Source organism: Camelus dromedarius, chromosome 3 (assembly GCF_036321535.1).
Source record: "Camelus dromedarius isolate mCamDro1 chromosome 3, mCamDro1.pat, whole genome shotgun sequence".
Lineage (NCBI taxonomy): Eukaryota > Metazoa > Chordata > Mammalia > Artiodactyla > Camelidae > Camelus > Camelus dromedarius.
This window is the reverse complement of record NC_087438.1, coordinates 77,973,719-77,989,888: the sequence shown is the minus strand read 5'-3', so window position 1 is coordinate 77,989,888 and position 16,170 is coordinate 77,973,719. Positions and strand designations below refer to the sequence as shown.

The window sequence follows — 16,170 nt, the reverse complement described above, 5'->3', positions numbered from 1 at the left end:
ATGGAATATTAATGAGTCATAAAAGGACGCTACAACACGGATAAAACTTGAAAACATTATGCTAAATGAAAGAGAACAATTACAGAAGACCACATATTGTATGATTCCATTTATATGAAATATCCGGAACAGACAAATCTATAGAAACAGTAAGTGTATATTAGGGGTTGCCTAGGGCTGGGAGAGTTGGGGGAAATGAGAAAATGACTTCTAATGAGCAAAGATTTCTTTTTGGGGTGATGAAAATGTTCTCAAAATTGACTGTGGTGATGACTGCATAATTCTATGAACATACTAACAACCACTGGATTGTACACTTAAGTGGATGAATAATATGGTATGTGAATTTTATCTCAACAAAACTTAACACAAATTTCTGGTCATCATTTATATTTTCTTAATATGATGTTTCTTTTTTTTAACTTTTTTTTATTGAGTTATAGTCATTTTACAATGTTGTGAGGATGTTTCTAATTGTTCACTAGTATAAAACAAAATTCTGAAGGATAGTTTACATTAAAAAAAAAACAAAACTCTACAGGTACTAGCTTAACTTGACTTTTCATTTGGTTACTCTATACTGAAAGCAGGTAGGTAATGCTATTTCCCAAAAGCCAGAATCAGTAAAAATGACTGAAATAAACCTCATGTTTCTTCATCCTGTATGTAAAAATATAAACTACTGCCATCACTAGCAATTACCAATATGACTTCTAGAAAGTTCAGTGCAGCCCAATCTCTCTTAAAGAGCTCAGCAGAAAAATAACGTAAGACTGTTTTCAACTGGGAAAATATTAAACTTATGCAACTTCATAATTGCAGTATTTAAACTTTTAAGATCCAATTTAAAACATTCCAAGTATTTTGCTTTCTCACTTTCACCAGGTAAATGAAGGGGTATTAAGTTCATTGTTTAAAGCTATAAATTTTAGATATCAACTATCAATAATCCAGTAAGTATAATAAATACAATTTAAATATCTGAAATGTATAATTGATAACATCATGATTTCTGGAATAAAAAGAAAGCCAAGTTAGCTGGGATAATTAAAATATTATCCAGATAACTGCTTTACACGGTAACCTATAGTCTTCTAGTAAGTGATACCTAACACCATAAAAATGTCTGGAACATTCAAAGTGTTAGCACTAAAAGGATTTTAAGCTCTGGGTGCTATTATTGTGATGACAACAAAACTCACTATACCAGACTAGCATTTGGATCTGTCAAGACCTTTAAGACTCTACATTATCATTTAATGAAATTAAAATGACAAAACTAACTTCATACTTCAAACATTTACTTCATTTAATATCTGAGACTACATTATAGATTTAAATACAAAAAAAGTCAAATAAAACATTTCATATGTTCTTGAATAATAATATATTTTAACATTATTTTTAATACTCCTATAGGTTGAAAATAGAAGCTAACAATGTATTATAAAATACATTTTATTTAAATATATTTTTTAAAATATCTTCTTTTAGCTACCTAATCTAAAATCTATATAATCTATCTAAATATCTAATCTAAATTTATCTAAAATCTCTAAAAGAAGAATTACCTTTATAGGTTTTTCAAAGTATTGCCCTTCTGATTCTTTTTTTTTTAAATCAAAGTAATACATACACCTAGTATTAACAAACAAATGGTTTTATAAAAGTTGTAACAACAAAAACCTCTCTCTGTTCCTAGTCATGCTGCCTAGGACCTTTTCCAATTCTTTCAGCCATTTCTTTTGGTATTTACTGCCTTATTTTTAAATAACATTCATTTTCTGCTATTTTTTGATTTAACAATTTAGTAATTACCTATGAATCTCCAATTAATGAAAAATAAGTTCACCACCTCCACCCCCATATGCTTTCTACCCACACAAATCTATACAATTTTCATTAAACCTGCATTCAGCCTTTACTTTGCTATAATACATAAACATTATTTACCTCTGACCTAAGTAATGAACTATGATTACAATTCCTTTCTTCTGTAACTTTTTGGTTTTCCTTGAGTAATTACTAATTTTTATTTGCTTAGTTTTCTGTGTACTTAGCACTAATTCTTCTCAATTTGTGAAAGATTCATAAAATCTTTTTAATATGATCAAAACTATCAGGTAATCTTTCTTTTGGATGGGCCTTGTTTGTGGAGCCCTCCATCTTTCTTCTGTTTCTATGAGACTAGGCCTACTGGGCAGCTGTCACAGCAAAGCCCTCTGTACAAACATACTAAGCATTTCTTTCACCTATCTCCTGTGCTGGAACTACTATGTTTTTCTTTTTTACTTTGCTTCCTCATTTTTATGGAGCACATTCTCTAATAGCTTCCCCATAAGAATACATAGGAATAAATTTTCCTATCATTTTTCTATAATTTTCTATCTCTTGTCTTTTTTCCTGCCTTGTGAGTAGTTTTTTTCAACTTTATCTTGCAACCCTTCTGAATTCCTTTTCTGCTGTGGCATTTTAAATTTTCAATAGCTCTTTCTTATTTATTCCTTCTTTCAAAATATTCACCGAACATCTACAATATCCAGGCACTGTCCCTGAACAAAGAAGACAAGGAGCTTACTAAATTCTAGTGGAGAGAAAAGACAGACAATAAACCAATAAATATAGTAAATAAGTAAAATACACAGTTCATCAGAGAATGGTAGGTCCTATGGACAAAAGAAAAAGTAGAACAGCTTAAAGAGGATCAACAGTGCAGGAAGGTGGATTGTAAAAATAGGTAAATTTGGGTAGTCCTCATGAAGATAAAATTTGAACAAAGATTTGTGTTCCTTTTTTTAGCACACTGTTTTTGTTTCATGAATAGTTTCCATTACTGTTTTTGAAGTTTTGCTCTGGTTACTGGTGCTCAGTTTCATCCAACTTCAAAAGGGTGGGGGGGTTGTCGTGCTACTGTTTGTGTGACGTTTGGGTGCTTTTTCTCCTCAAATGCCTGATGATCAATCCTTGGTAATTCATTTATTCTCGAAGAGTGAAGCATAAAAACCTCCATGTGCACAAGTGTGAATTGCTGAGTTATCCGGTTTCAAGATGGTTATTCCATTGAAGGAATACCAAACCTCTTATAATTCTAAATCTTTTCTCTAGGCTTGGTCTATTTTTCCAGGAAGGAATTCTCAAGTTTTCTGCCAAAGAATATATGCTTCAAACAGGAAAAGGTGACAGGGACAGTAGGGGAAGGAAGAAGACGGATGGTATCTCAACTTTCAGTCTTTACTAGTAGACTTTCACTTAAACCCCTTTTCTGTTTGATATCTCACTCCTACTCTCCCACTGTACTTGGTAACCCAAAGTCCAAAGCCTAGATGGTTTAATTTTTTAATATACTTCCCACTTCCTGCCAAGGTGGGAACAACTGAGGGCAGGGGAGAAGGGAATCTGAAATTCTAAACATTCCTCATACAGAATTTCAACAAATTCAGTTATTTTTTTAGCTCTTTCTTTCATTGCTTCATTCAAAAGTTGTTGAATTAGCCTCTAAGAAGTTCCAAAGCTAAAATGAGTTTGTTTCTCATTGGCATTTCCCTCTTTAGTCACTCAGGTTTCAGCTTTCTTAGCTCTGCTAAGTCAAACATCAGTGATCCCTTAGCCATCTATCATCTAAAAATGTACTAACATCTTCCATCAGTTGCTGTATCTTCTCCCACTCTCTTGACTTTGTTAGTTTACACACGTTATACTCCTTCCTTATCATTTCAGTAAGGTTTCAGGAAAATGCATGTTTAATTGGAAATCTCCCTTCTGCTTTTTCAAGATAAAATAAAAAATAAGAAATATTATAATATAGTGGATCTTATTAGCAATCTACAAAATAACTGAACAAAAAACTCCTTAGAATTACCAAAAAAAAAAAAAAAAAGAGAGAGAGAGAGAGAGAGAGATCTGGATAAGAGACTATAAACAGCCTTCGTTTGTCACACACTATGACATATATGGCTAAGCTTTTTAAAAAAGAGTTAGGATTAACTAAAGATAGTATTAAGTTTTACCTGTAAGATTCTAGAAGATCCACAATTTCAGTCTGTCCAAAGTGTTTAGCCCAATCTAAAGCCATCCTGCCAAAATTCAAAGATATTAAATTAAGAAAGAGAAATAATATTCTCAAAGTTATAAAAATTAGTCACTCAAAATTACTCATTCATCCATTAAAGTAGAGATGTACAAGCAATTATTACAATAGCTTTTAACAGAAAGACAAAAGAAATCAAAAAAGGTATGTGGAGCTATACAAAGATATACAAAGAATGGATGTAGTTTAAAATTACCAGCCATTTGATGCTTTACTATGGACATTGGCTCCCATACTAATTAATTGTTCTACTTGACTTGAAAAACCTCGTCCTGCAGCAACCATCAGAGCTGTTGCACTGGTTTCACTATGTCTGTAATCAACTAAAAGAAGGAAAAGATATACAAATATTAAATTTCCAAATTATTTACAGTCATGTTAATCTTCTTTAATGTTAGGAGAATTAACTTGGAACCTTCTCCTTTACTTAAGTACATGATAACAGCATTATATAACACTTAACTCAGATCATCCAAGGAGATCTGATACTGATGTGCCCTTAGTATAAAAAAGGATGAAATAGGTACTATCAGTTGGAAAGTAGAAGGAAAGTAGGAGTAGGAAAGAAAACCTCACCAAGATATTAAAACAGAAAAAGAAATCTACCAACTTGTAGAATCCTTAAATAATCTTCTTAAATCTAGATATCACCTTGACCAAATGACAAGATTTAATTAAAGAATTAAAAAGTTAATTTTCATCAGTATCTGGTCATGAATATTTAAAAGCACAAACTCAAAGTTTAAAATGATTTTTTGATGTTCTTTTGTTTTGCTTTTACTCTCCATTCCAGGTTCTTATTGTGTAAGATGTTTAATGGGACTAACAGTGGCTGAAAGCTTACTTTCCATAAAACTCCTCCATGAGAAAAAAAATTAAACTTCTACTGAATTTAAATTCCTTCTTAGAATATATTTCAAGCATTGCAATATACTATAATTACTTAGCACTAATTTTCATGAATCACAAAATTGGTTAATTTGAGAAAGAAATCACAACTGCAAAAAAAACCTCTGTAGTAAAATTTAAGATAATTAAAAAGGAAAATTATAACTTTCCACATATTATTCCACCCAATTACCCTCACTATTTAATAACTCTCCTAAACATGGTATCCATTATTAATATAAACCAATGTTTCTTAATGTGGGGAGGGGGACTCACAAGAGAATTACCTAGGGCTTTTTATTTCTGGAAGTAAAAACAGCTATGCCTTACTCTTAGATTCAGATTCAGTAGGTCTGGGATAACCAGGCATATACATTATTAAAGGGATCTGTAAACATTATGAATTGTACTCACTATATGAGAACTACTGCTTCAACAGAATATTAAACTCACAGCCTTGGAGAACAGAAACAAAATGTGCTTATTTTGAGCATAGGAGTATGAATAAGTGTGTGAGTTTGAAAACATCCAAAAATTCTTTAATTTTCTTCCCTTCAAGAGATGGAGCCTAAGTCCCTTCTCCTTGAGTATAAACTGTACTAAGTGACTCACTCTAACAAATAGAATAAAGTGGAAAAGATGATGTGCAGCTTTGGAGACTAGGTCATAAAAGGTACCTATAGCTTCCTGCTTGCTTTTTCTTCTTCTCTTTTGAATCATTCACTCTGGGATAAGCCAGTTGCCACATTCTGGGAAGAATAAGGTAATCTTATGGGAAAGGTCCAGATGGCAAGGAACTGAGCCTTCTGCCAAAAGCCAGAGATAAATTGAGGCCTCCTGCCAATAGCCAAGTGACTGAGTCTTCTTGGAAGTAGATCCTTCATCCCCAGTATACCTTCAGATGACTGGAGCCCCTGCCAAAAGCTTAACTACTACTCTGTGAGCAAGAATTACTTAGTTAAGCCACTCTCAGATTCTTGATTCTCAGAAACTGTTTGAAATAATAAATGTTTTAGGTTGCTAAGTTTGGGAATCATTTCTTATGCAGTAATAGATGACTAGTATAGTGAGCATTCCAGAGAATGCCTAATCTTACTAAACCAGCTAATTACTATCTAGTTATACAAGATCACATATGGAAACTGATAGGATTAAAAGAAATCTATGAAGCCCAAGGTTTCCTGGATCACATGAAGTATCTTCAACTGTGGTGCCAATTAAGAGTTAAGATTTTAGAAGAGAAATAAAAAGATAGGAAGCAAATTACTGTTCCTACATAACATTCTAGTTTACTTTACATGACTTAGATATTTAAATACTGGGCTCTGGAAAATGTCCAATAAAACTATAAAAGAGAAGGACCTGGGTCCATGAAATGGCCATTATCAAAGTAATAGTCTAGTATTTACTAAAGAAATATCTAGGGAGAGGGTCAAAGATAATATATAAATACTTTAAAATGTTTCATAAAAATTTTAAAGCAACACACCTCAGAGTTCAAATTTCCTAACTTTTGGGTAGAGCCCTAAATGAAGTAGGTATTGGGCCATATTAGTATCTGCTGGAACAGCATTCCAAGCAAAGGAAACAACAAAAGCAAAGGTCCAGAGATGGGAACGTGCCATCATATATAAACAGCAAGAAGATAAGAGTGGCTAAAGCACAGTACACAAGGAAGAAGAGAAGAAAATGAGATAAAAAAGCCAGAGGCTAAATCAGGGAAAGGACTTCGAGTTTTATACAAAATGTAATTGAAAGCCATGAAGAACTGAGAGCAGGGAAGTGGCATGATCCAATTTCCTTTTCAAAAGGATCAATCTGATTGTTCTCTGGAGAATAGGCTGTAGTAACTTAAGAACAGAAGCAGTCAAAGTAGTCCAGGAAGGGAATGTTGGCTTGGAATGTTGGATGGCAGCACTAGGGGAAGTGAAACGTGGTGAGATTCAGTATTTATTTAAAACTAACAAGATTTGCTAATGGATTAAATGTGGGGTATGAGAGCAAAATCAAGGATGATTTTACATTTTGTTGCCCTTAGCAACTAGGTGAATAGTAGTACCCTAGCTTCAGATTCAAAAAAAATATGTCTGGGATGGCCAAGCACATGCATTTTTAAAGAGGTTTAAAACTGATTATGGTCACTAAAGGAACACAAAGGAAAGAGCAGGTTGAGAGGGCAGTAGGCAGAAAGACAATCAATCAAGTTGTTTTGGGCATATCTACTTTTATTCCTCTAACAGACAACCAACTAGAGATGTCAAGTGATCAGGTATAGTGAAGTCAGGGGGAAGGTCAGAACTGGAGACATAAAATTAGGAGTCATTTTAAACAAATATTTAAAGCTATGACTAGATGAGATCCATCTAAGGAATAAATGTAAATGGAAGGAAGGTCTGAGGATTGAGGCCTGGGACACTCCATGTTTAGAGGTCAAGAAAAAGAAAAAAAAAAAAAAAAAACTGCCAAGGAAACCAAGACATTCCAGCTAGGGAGATGAGAAAAAAATAAATCAAGTACAGAATATCAGAAGTTAGCTGAAGAAAATATTTCAAGAAGGGAGTGATCAAGCATAATAATAATAAAAATATCTAGGAATAAATCTAACCAAGGAGGTGAAAGAATTATACACAGAAAACTATAAACCATTGATGAAGGAAATTAAAGAAGACTTCAAAAAATGGAAAGATATCCTGTGCTCTTCGATTGGAAGAATCAATATTGTTAAAATGGTCACACTGCCCAAGGCAATCTACAGATTTAATGCAATCCCTATCAAATTACCCAGGACATATTTCACAGAACTAGAAAAAAATCGTAATAAAATTTATATGGAACCATCAAAGACCTAGAATTCCCAAAGCATTACTGAAGAGAAAGAAAGAGGCTGGAGGAATAACTCTCCCAGACTTCAGACAATACTATAGAGCTACAGTCATCAAGACAGCATGGTATTGGTACAAAAACAGACAAATAGACCAGTGCAACAGAACAGAGAGCCCAGAAATGAACCCACAAACTTTTGGTCAAGAATATACAATGGAAAAAAGACAGTCTCTTCAGCAAATGGTGTTGGGAAAACTGGACAGCAGCTTGTAAAGCAATGAAGCTAGAACACTCTCTTACACCATAGACAAAAATAAACTCAAAATGGATCAAAGACTTAAATGTAATACAAGATACAATAAACCTCCTAGAAGAAAATATAGGCAAAACATTATCTGACAATACATCTCAAAAATGTTCTCCTAGAACAGTCTACTCAAGCAATAGAAATAAACGCAAGAATAAACAAATGGGACCTAATGAAACTTATAAGCTTCTGCACAGCAAAGGAAACCATAAGTAAAACAAAAAGACAACCTACGGAATGGGAAAAAAATTTTGCAAATGAAACCGAAAAAGGCTTGATCTCCAGAATATATAAGTAGCTCATACGCCTTAACAAGAAAAAAACAAACAACCCAATCCAAAAATGGGCAGAAGATCTAAACAAGCAATTCTCCAAGGAAGACATACAAATGATCAATAGGCACATGAAAAAATGCTCAATATCACTAATTATCAGAGAAATGCAAATCAAAACTACAATGAGATATCACCTCACACCAGTCAGAATGGCCGTCATTCAAAAATACACAAATGACAAATGCTGGAGAGGCTGTGGAGAAAGGGGAACCCTCCTACACTGCTGGTGGGAATGTAGTTTGGTACAGCCACTGTGGAAAACAGTATGGAGATTCCTCAAAAGACTAGGAATAGACTTTATCGTATGACCCAGGAATCCCGCTCCTGGGCATCTATCCAGAAAAAACCTTACTTCAAAATGACACCTGCACCCCAATGTTCATAGCAGCACTATTTACAATAGCCAAGCCATGGAAACAGCCTAAATGTCCCTCAACAGTTGACTGCATAAAGAAGATGTGGTATATTTATACAATGGAATACTACTCAGCCATAAAAACCAACAACATAATGCCATTTGCAGCAACATGGATGCTCCTGGAGAATGTCATTCTAAGTGAAGTAAGCCAGAAAGAGAAAGAAAAATACCATATGAGATCGCTCATATGTGGAATCTAAAAAAAACACAAACAAAGCATAAATACAAAACAGAAATAGACTCATAGACATAGAATACAAACTTGTGGTTGCCAAGGGGGCAGAGGGTGGGAAGGGATAGACTGGGATATCAAAATTGTAGAATAGATAAACAAGATTATACTGTATAGCACAGGGAAATATATACAAGATCTTATGGTAGCTCACAGAGAAAAAAATGTGACAATGAATATATATATTTTCATGTATAACTGAAAAATTGTGCTCTACACTGGAATTTGACACAACATTGTAAAATGATTATAAATCAATAAAAAAATGTTTAAAAAGTCATAATAATAGTAATGCTGAGAAGTTTAAGTGAGGTGATAAACTACTTGACATCTATATCCCTTCTAGTACTGACCTTTTATTATCATCATTCTACATTTTGCCTATAAATCTTTAGGGTTCTAAAACTCACCTCTGGTTGCCAATATCCACTACAATCAACTAATGAAAACAGGATAACTCATTAGTGAAAACATGTCCCATGACATAACAGGCACAGGAGAATCAGAACGTGAGCCTCTGTAACTAAAGGTATACTAAAATTTTCCACTTACTAAATGAGTAATTTAGAGTAAAAGTTATTAACATTTTTTTCCTTTTTTGAAATCACAAATCTCTGAAAATGCAAGATATTCCAGGGGTAAAGAGGAGTGGGTGGGGGATGGGGTACATTTATGTCTCAATATATACACATAGAAATACTTTTCCACATAACTGTCATATACTCACAGACTCCATAAAACGATTCTGGAAACATTAGATTAAGAATCCCTGATTTAACACAATATTTATTTATCTACTATGCTAATAAGAAGATCCTGATCTGTGTACACTTGAAACAAGTATTCCAAAAGAACAAACTATTGTTTGTGAACAAAAAAAACTCTGAAGTTTTAAATTAAACTGTACTTCCATCATAATAAATAAGAGCAAGAATAATTTAAAAATTTAAGTAAATTATACTCACCACTAACATTTTCCGTTAAAATAAGGTGAAAGACCTGAGCAAAGGCATCAACATCTTTATGCAGCCATATGTCAGAAAGACAAGCATCCATTTCCTTTATTAACCACGGTTCAAGGCAATTCACATCTTTTTCTGTCTTTAAAAAGAATCAAAGAAATGTTAAAAAAAATTAAAAGATTAAAAAAATAAAAAGAAGAAGATTTTAAATTACTTAATGCTTAACTTTTGCTTTCAAGGAACATGAGACGGCCATAACGGCCACAAAGACTACTAACCATATGGTATTCTGGCAAAGGATTTGACATAAAAGTTTCTTATATCATTACACACATTATCACTCATAACACTATACCTTGTTTCTACATTCATTTTTTTTTTATCTGAGAATGAGCTTGTCAACTAAGGTGTATGGTCCAGTCACAATATTAACTGTGCTTCTGACAGAATGTTGCTAAATGTACCTGTACATCAGTGGTCTTCTCTCCCAACTGCCCAACAGAGGAAACATCACCTGGAGCTTTTCAACACTGATGCTAGGTCCCACTCAGACCAAGTACACCAGAATCTCTGTGACAGAGGCCAGATTCCATAAGACTTTAAAAGTTCCTTAGGGAATGCTAATGTGTAGCCAGGCTTAAGAATCACTAACTGACATGGTCAAAATGCTGTTCACTGAGCGAAATGGATGTTCTCTACACTAAACAACATTTTTTAAACAGTCTTCAAAAGTATACAATCTTTAAATGTATAGTTCATTTGGATGTATCAGAACTTTAAACACTGGAAGAAAAACCACAAGCATGTCATGTTTCTTCTCATGGTCAAAATAGTTTAATTCTTTTCCTAAAAAGTGCATAGTCCCAGCCATCACATTAACCACCAATGACTTTTCAAGAGAATTAAAGAACAAAAGGGACCTAGGAAATCTGCTAGTTTCAGTTCTCAAACAGACTCCTTGGAACCCAAGGTAGTAGAAGCCCCACCTAGGAATGAGGGTGGAGAGTGATGGATGAGCAGGCAGGGCTTCTACAAAATATATCATTTGTAAAAGATTCTGTGGCAAAATAGAAGGAAGAAAATGAGAAGAGAAGAAACTGAGGTCTATAGTTTGTAATTAATTTTACAAAGTCACATGGTTGGTGGTGGAAACGTCAGTCTTGATTACTTGCTCTAAAACTAACAGCCTTTCCTCAATTTTTTCCTAACTTAGCTTATCTTGCATTGCTTAGCTCATAGTTCTTAAACTTTTGAGATGACAAAATACCAAGCAAAAATAATGTATACACATAATACCTATAACTATTTTCTTCAAAAATTTATAGAAAAGATTGAAATAATTTAAACTCAGAGTGAAACATTAAAAGATGTTACATTTGTAAAAAAAAAAGTATAGAAAGTTGTTCTGAAAAATGTGCTGTAGTCTAACATAAACTAAGAGAATTATACTTTGTAATTCAATAAAAATTATAATCTCATAAGATGTTCTTTTAAATTACACAATTTTCACTCAAAATAGCAGTGTGAAACCACTGAGGTCTTACCAACTGACTGAAGACAGCATCACCACCATCATCCAATAAATCATATTCTTCAGTCACATGTGGAACAACCCTCTGTCTCTGAGATTCAGGCTTGAGAGTATTCTCTTGAACTGAGTACCATTCTGTAAGTGTGGTTTGTTGTTTTTCTTCTAAATTAATTACCGAAGAAAAGTAGATAAATTCTCTGCTTCTTGAAATACATTTATTTGATTAAAAAAATTAAGTGACTCTGAAAACAGTTACTAAATTGGCTTTACTTTGAAGTTACTTTTTAAAAAATGTATTAATTAGGAACATCCAATAAAATGTGTTATGCTGAACCAACAGGAGACATCAAACTGCTTTAAAAAAAAACACCTCACCTATTCATATACTAGTAAGGAGTTTACCTCTAATTAAGTACGTTATTTACTGAAAAGTATTTTGGCCATATAACAAGTATTATTTAAATCAATGACTAACATTCGTACAGCATTTTGTAGAAAATCATTTATTGAACTTACACCACTGTGCTAGTTGTTTGAGATACAAAGTATATATAATTTTCATCTTCAGAAGTCTCAACAACTAGGAGTTTTACAATTTACATATTAGTAATTGGGCACTGCACTGTGAAACAGGCATTCTAATTGCTTTTATCAAGTGAAGAATTCAAAGAAGTTATTTGAATCAAGTTTTACTGACTAAACAAAGGAATCAAAGTTTAAATAAGCCAAATCTTCAATTCAAAAGCTGAGATATGTAGTATAAGTCATGATAAAAGATGTTTTAATAGGCAAATAATGCTAAATTCCAAGTACAGATGCAATTCATAATAACATCAAGATTTGAAAACCTCGACAATTATATCAAAGATGAGCCTGTTATTACTCACATGCTACTCCTTTCACACCCTCCCAACCACTCCGCACTGCCACCCTACAAAATGTGCTGAGGACAACCAGCATATAATCTTCTGCCTCCTTAAAATAGCGGTTAATCTTTGGATACAAACACACTCAGTCTCCTCAACTCTGGCATCCACTTTCAATTCCTCTCTATAGATTATACTTCTGGACATAAACCACAATGCAAAAGGTACACTTGGGACAGTATTCTAATATAACATTATACAATTATACACAGAAAGAAATACTTTTAAGTGTCCCTGTACCTGCATAGTATAAAGCTGGAGTCTCCAAGAAGTCATATCAACAGTAATTTTCTTTTATATTTGATAAAAAGCTTACCTCGTTGTTTTTCTTTTTTGTATTTTAACATTTCTTTGTTTGTATATCCAGTAGTTCTTAAAATATCTTCAAGAAACATTTCTTTTACTTCAAATGGTCTTCCCTGAACTAAATAATAAAAATGGTTTTAATTAGTCAATTTGCATCTTACAGACAATTCACATAAAAACATGAGATTCCCAAGTTAATAAATTCCCAAGTAAATAAATGGCATCACACTAGGCACTAGGAATATAAATGGTAAGCAGAAACAGAGCTACCTCCTGCCCTCTTGAAGCTTGCAATCTAGCAGGAGAGTCAGACATTAATCCAATAATCCAGAACATAAATGTAAAAACAAAGTTGTTAAAAGTCTTATGAGAGAGAAGTATAAGATACCATGAGAGTATATAAGATGGGAATTTGAATGAGTCAAGAAAAGCATTCTCACTGAGAGAAATGAGAACCAAGAGAAGTGGGTAAACAAAATAACTAAGCTACATGGAAAGAAAAAGAGTGTGCTATGAAGTAAAAAACAGTACACACAGAGCCCCTAAGGTAGGAAAGAGCATGATGTTTCCAAGGAACTGAAAGGCCAAGCTAATTGGAACATGATGTGAGAGGGGGTGTGGAGAAGGGACTGTAGTTCAAGATGAGGCAGAATTAAAAAGTCTTATCAAGGGTTTAGGTCTTTATTCTGAGGTAAAGGTCAAAGTTTTAAGCTCTCAAGAGTGAATAACATCATCAAAATTCCACTTCATTAAAGAACACTTTGGCTGCTACGTGGAGAATGAGTTTAAAAGACAGCAGAGTGGAAGGAACAGACCAGTTAAGAGCTATTACAATAGTTTAGGTTAAAGAAAACATTAACTTGAATGAGACTGGTGATAGTAAAAATAGTAGGAGACAGGAGATAGTCAGGAAGTAAAATCCACAGGACTGCGCATTAGATAGGATATGGAGGAATGATAAGGAAGTGTCTGCAACAGTCCTTGAAAATCTGGCTTACAAAACTGGATGGATGATGATGACATTCTATGAGGTAACAAGGAATGTGAAAAGATAAACAAGTTGGCTGGGGTGGAGCTGGGGTTTGGTTTTAGACAAGACAAATGTTAAGTGAGCTTCAGTTAGAAGATTCATAAATTTTATGTGCTTTACCACCCAGAAATATTATGAGAAAAAAGACAGGTCTGTGAATTAGGTGACTAGGTCAATAGTATGATTAACCGAAACAGGCGACACAAGAGAAGCAGATTTTGTAGAAAGCATTAAGTATTCACATGGGGCACATGTGAAGTCAACTGCTTATAGCTAGCTACCTAAGTCCAAAGCTCTGGAGAACAGTTTTAATTGGCAATAAAAATTCAGAAGTCATAAGTGTAAAAGGAAAGTAGAAGCCAAGAGCAAGAATGAGAGCTTCCAGGGAAACTAACTGTGCATCCCGAATACCTAGTAAAGAACAGCATAGAGCAGGGGAGAGAGGAAAAACAAAGAAACCAAGAAGGAAGGGAAGGGAAGGTGAAGGGAGGAGGGGAGGGGAGGGGAGGGAAGAGGACAGGAAGGGAGAAGAGAAAAAAATGAATCATGGAATAACCCTCAAAAATGCCAATATTTAAGCACCATGCAAAACAAGAGAAACCCACAGAGGAGACCAAGAAAGTACAGGCTATAATACAGAATGAGACTTAGGAGGCAGGGCTGGCAAATAAATTATGGGGTATGAGCATTTCACAAAAAAAGGGGAACAATTATGAGAAATACTACAGAAAACTTAAGATTTTTATGTAAAACCTGAATAGTAGGCTGGGCAATTAAATCAGTGTCAAAGCAATACTGGTAAGAATGCACAAATAAACAGCCTCATAAACTGTAGAAATATGAATCATTTCAGCCTTCTGAAAAAGTAAAACGGCAAAACCATTTTACTCTTAAAATTAAAAATACATTCTTTTACTCAACAATTTCACTTTCAGGAATCTATCCTTAGAAATAAGAGCACCAATATATAAGAATATATGTATAAGGATGCTTACAACAAGGTTTACAATAAAAGAAAGGGAGTATCTAGAACCAATTTGAATGTCCAAAAATAAAACGGTTAAATAAATCATGGTACATTCATATTAGGAAATATAAAAGCAGCTGGTTAATATAATGAACTACACCTAGAACTACTAAACTGGAGAACTGTTCATGACATAATGTCATATGAATAAACCAAACTGCAAAACAACGTATACGGCATGTGCCCATTTCTGTAAAACCATTTTCTATAAACATGATATATATGTATATATTTACATATATTATATGAACATGAACAGGTAAGACAATATATACTAGGCTTTAACATCAAATAATCTCAGGGAAGTAGACATGAAAAGAAGACAGAAGTGATTGTGAACTTTTCCTCTACATGTTTGTACTGTGTCACTAAAATAAATACATATAACTTTTTCAATTTTTCAAGAGAAAGTTAATAATTTTTTTAAAGACTGGTGGCAAAACCAGATTTGATAAAAGGGTAATGCCAAAAATTAAGTGGTAACATATTCAGAAGTACATGGAAAATAAACATGAGAGTACAAACTACTCTTTAAAAGAGTCTAAAGGCAAAGCTACAGGACAGAATTTAAAGGGGAATACAAGGTCAGAATAAAGCAAATTTCTTTTTACACTAGCGAATTGGCTTCTTACACAATACTAAAAGTTGTTAGATGGAAAAGGAGACATAGAGATGACTGATTAAGCACTTCTCAAAGGAAACAGAAATGGATGCCCTACACATCAGAATATTCCCCAACTTCTATAACAATAAATATAATCATGCCAAAAAGTATTTTTTCATAAGAAGCCTAGAAATCTGATAATTTAACTTACTATGTATCACTGGACAGCTCCCAAAATACCTTATAAAAAGATTGACATCCAAGGCAGCACTAGAAAGAATTAGTTTCAAAGTTGGGTGCTTTTGCAACAAATCTCTTAACTTTGTAAGTAAAAAATCACTAAATCTATCCCTTTCATGTACTTCATCCTGCAGTAAACAAAAACAAAACCATGAAACAGTTAAAACGTAAGGACAACTAAGTCTTCAAAATTATGGAGCTGCTGGGTTTTACGCTAATTCAAATTACATGTGGACAAGGCCAATTAGTGAAAATGTTGTATTATGGACAACTTAGAAATAATGAGATGTAACAACCTACTGGGAATTATACAATACTGTCCTTTTCCCACAGAGTATAAAACCACAAAAACTACAACAAAATTCTCAATTAATGGAGTCTAATTTAATGTACTTTTAATATATACAAAATCTATTTAAATATGCTTCTGTTAGCATCAGGACCCAGTGCATCC

General features: G+C 33.5%; 1 protein-coding gene across 6 annotated transcripts in view; it reads right to left on the bottom strand.

Moving 5' to 3' along the window:
- Positions 1-16,170, bottom strand: part of YTHDC2 (YTH N6-methyladenosine RNA binding protein C2) — a 62,264-nt gene that overhangs the window by 30,501 nt on the left and 15,593 nt on the right. For all 6 annotated transcript variants that reach the window (XM_031448831.2, XM_064483200.1, XM_064483197.1 and 3 more), the window contains 6 exons: positions 15,688-15,844; positions 12,826-12,933; positions 11,597-11,745; positions 10,056-10,191; positions 4,284-4,410; positions 4,008-4,073 (listed from right to left, as the gene is read on the bottom strand). In XM_031448831.2, the coding sequence (XP_031304691.1) occupies positions 4,008-4,073; positions 4,284-4,410; positions 10,056-10,191; positions 11,597-11,745; positions 12,826-12,933; positions 15,688-15,844 (743 nt within the window). The remainder of the gene's footprint in view (positions 1-4,007; positions 4,074-4,283; positions 4,411-10,055; positions 10,192-11,596; positions 11,746-12,825; positions 12,934-15,687; positions 15,845-16,170) is intronic.